We start from the raw sequence: 2,500 nt of genomic DNA, 5'->3' as shown, positions 1-2,500 counted from the left end.
TCATCCAGTAATGAAACAAGTGAAGTCTTTATGAGTGAGTCATTGAATCATTCATTCAAGAGATTCGTTCAAAAACGCTGATTCCCTACCTGGACTTCAAACGTGAAATACTTCTTGAGATTCTTGATGATCATGACGAGGAAGGGCAGTTTGATGCCGAGGGTCTTCTTCGGGTCTGCGGGACACGTGATGTAGGTGGTGCTGTGGAGATCAGACACACACACACACATTGATCAGGCTGGATCGTGAGGATCATGTGATCAGGATCAGACGGGCGGTCACACACACTCACCTGACGTTGGATCCCTCCACCTCCAGCACCAGAGACTGGATGTCATTGTCTGTGACGCGTTTGATGTGTCCGTTTCTGACCTGCAGGAACAGGTTCAGTTATTGAGTTAAAGCATAATTCACATCTACAGACACACTCCGTCATTCAGTTTTACTTTATTCAGGCAGAATATATATGGCCTATACATACACATAACATAAACTATTAAACATTATTAAACATTTCTCACATCATTTAGTTTAACGGTGTACTAAAATAACTAAAACTTTAATTTTAAAATATGAGTGTGTGTGTGTGTGTGTGTGTGTGTGTATGAGAGGTTGTGAGTGTGAGTGTGTGTAAGTGTGTGTGCTGGTTTATGAGGACACACATTTGTATAATGACACTGGTATTACAACGTTAATGTGGTTTATGAGGACATTTCCTGTGTCCTCATAATAAAAATGGCTTTAAAAACATACTAAACAATGTTTTATTAAAAGTGTAAAAATGCAGAATGTTTCCTGTGATGGGTAGGTTTAGGGGTAGTGTGTGTGTGTGTGTGTGTGTGTGTGTGTGTGTGTGTGTGTGTGTGTGTGTGTGTGTGTTGGGTAGGTTTAGGGGTAGTGTAGGAGGATTGAATGTACAGTTTGTACAGTATAAAAACCATTATGTCTATAGAATGTCCGCATAATGTAGTTGCACCAACATGTGTGTGTGTCTGTGTGAGTGTATGTGTGTATTTGAGAATGTGTCAGTGAGTGAGTGTGTGTGTGTGTGTGTGTGTGTGTGTGTGTGTGTGTGTGTGTGTGTGAGAGAGAGAGAGAGAGAGAGAGAGAGAGAGAGAGAGAAAGAGTCTGTGAGTAAGTGTGTGTGTGTGTGTGTGTGTGTGTCTGAGTGTGTCTGTTTGTAAGTGTGTGAATTAGTGTGTGTGTGTGTGTGTGTTTGCGTGTGTGTGTCTGAGTTTGTCAGTGTATGTGTGTATTTGAGGATGTGTGAGTCTGTGAGTGAGTTTGTCAGTGTGCGAGTTTGTCAGTGTGTGAGTGGTGTGTGTGTGTGTACGAGTTTGTCAGTGTGTGTGTGTCTGTGTCCGAGTTTGTCAGTGTGTGAGTTTGTCAGTGTGTGAGTTTGTCAGTGTGTGTGTGTCTGAGTTTGTCAGTGTGCAAGTTTGTCAGTTGTCAGTGTGTGTGTGTGTGTCCGAGTTTGTCAGTGTGTGTGTGTGTGTGTGTGTGTGTGTGTGTGTGTGTGTGTGTGTGTGTGTGTGTGTGTGTGTGTGTGTGTGTGTGTGTGTGTGTGTGTGTGTGTGTCGGTGTGTTTGTCAGTGTGTGTGTGTGTGTCAGTGTGTGAGTTTGTCAGTGTGTGTGTGTGTGTGTGTCTGAGTGTTTGTCAGTGTGTGTGTCTGAGTGCGCGTGTGTGTGTGTGTGTGTGTGTGTGTGTGTGTGTCGGTGTGTTTGTCAGTGTGTGTGTGTGTGTCAGTGTGTGAGTTTGTCAGTGTGTGTGTGTGTGTGTGTCTGAGTGTTTGTCAGTGTGTGTGTCTGAGTGCGCGTGTGTGTGACAGTTTGTGTGTGAGAGAGCGTGTGACAGACAAAATATATTCACAACAAGCAGATATAAATGCCAGAGAGTGAGTATTATATTCATATACTGCGGTATTTATTATAAGCTACTCTTGCACTTCAAAAGATGCCATAACACCATCATGATGTCATGCTCAAAACCCAGTGTTACCATGGTAATACCACAGTACTTTTTGCGAGAGTGTGTGTAATGTTATCCAGGTCCTAATTGCCTTACCTACTTTTAGATGAAATGCAAATGATAACTAAATTAAAACCTAAATGTCATGTTAGTATGTTAGCTCTCCATTAGCATCAGAGCTAGCTCAGTCAGTCTCGCATCATGTCCCCCGTCTGCTCACCTTCTTGTCCCAGATCTGCAGGGGTTTGCTGCCGATGCTGTAGAGGATGGACAGGAATCCGCTCTGGAACGTGTTTTTGAACATAATCCTGCAGCTTTAATTCAGATAAAATCACACCATACACTGTTTATTCTGCTCTGAACGCGTCCGGCTGGATCGCTGCGCTCCAGATCTCGGGTTCCGCCTGACAAACACTAAATACACTTACACATCAGTTATGAGAACTAAAGCACTTATAACGCGTTAAATGTCGCGTCTGAAGCGATTAATCCCGAGCAGCGACACCGACGAGGTTTGTCGGAGTTTATTTG

General features: G+C 43.4%; 1 protein-coding gene across 2 annotated transcripts in view; it reads right to left on the bottom strand.

Annotated features, from left to right (window-relative positions):
• The window catches only part of cfap20 (cilia and flagella associated protein 20), a 6,915-nt gene that overhangs the window by 4,345 nt on the left and 70 nt on the right, over nt 1-2,500 (bottom strand). For both annotated transcript variants that reach the window (XM_079829813.1, XM_079829814.1), the window contains exons 1-3: nt 2,190-2,500; nt 293-372; nt 90-201 (exon numbers count right to left, since the gene is read on the bottom strand). The exon at nt 2,190-2,500 is cut by the window's right edge. In XM_079829813.1, coding sequence (XP_079685939.1) covers nt 90-201; nt 293-372; nt 2,190-2,273 — 276 coding nt within the window. In that variant the 5' untranslated portion in view covers nt 2,274-2,500. The remainder of the gene's footprint in view (nt 1-89; nt 202-292; nt 373-2,189) is intronic.

Source organism: Gobio gobio (assembly GCF_949357685.1).
Source record: "Gobio gobio genome assembly, chromosome: 11".
Taxonomy (NCBI): Eukaryota; Metazoa; Chordata; class Actinopteri; order Cypriniformes; family Gobionidae; genus Gobio; species Gobio gobio.
This window is presented reverse-complemented; position numbering and strand designations above follow the sequence as displayed.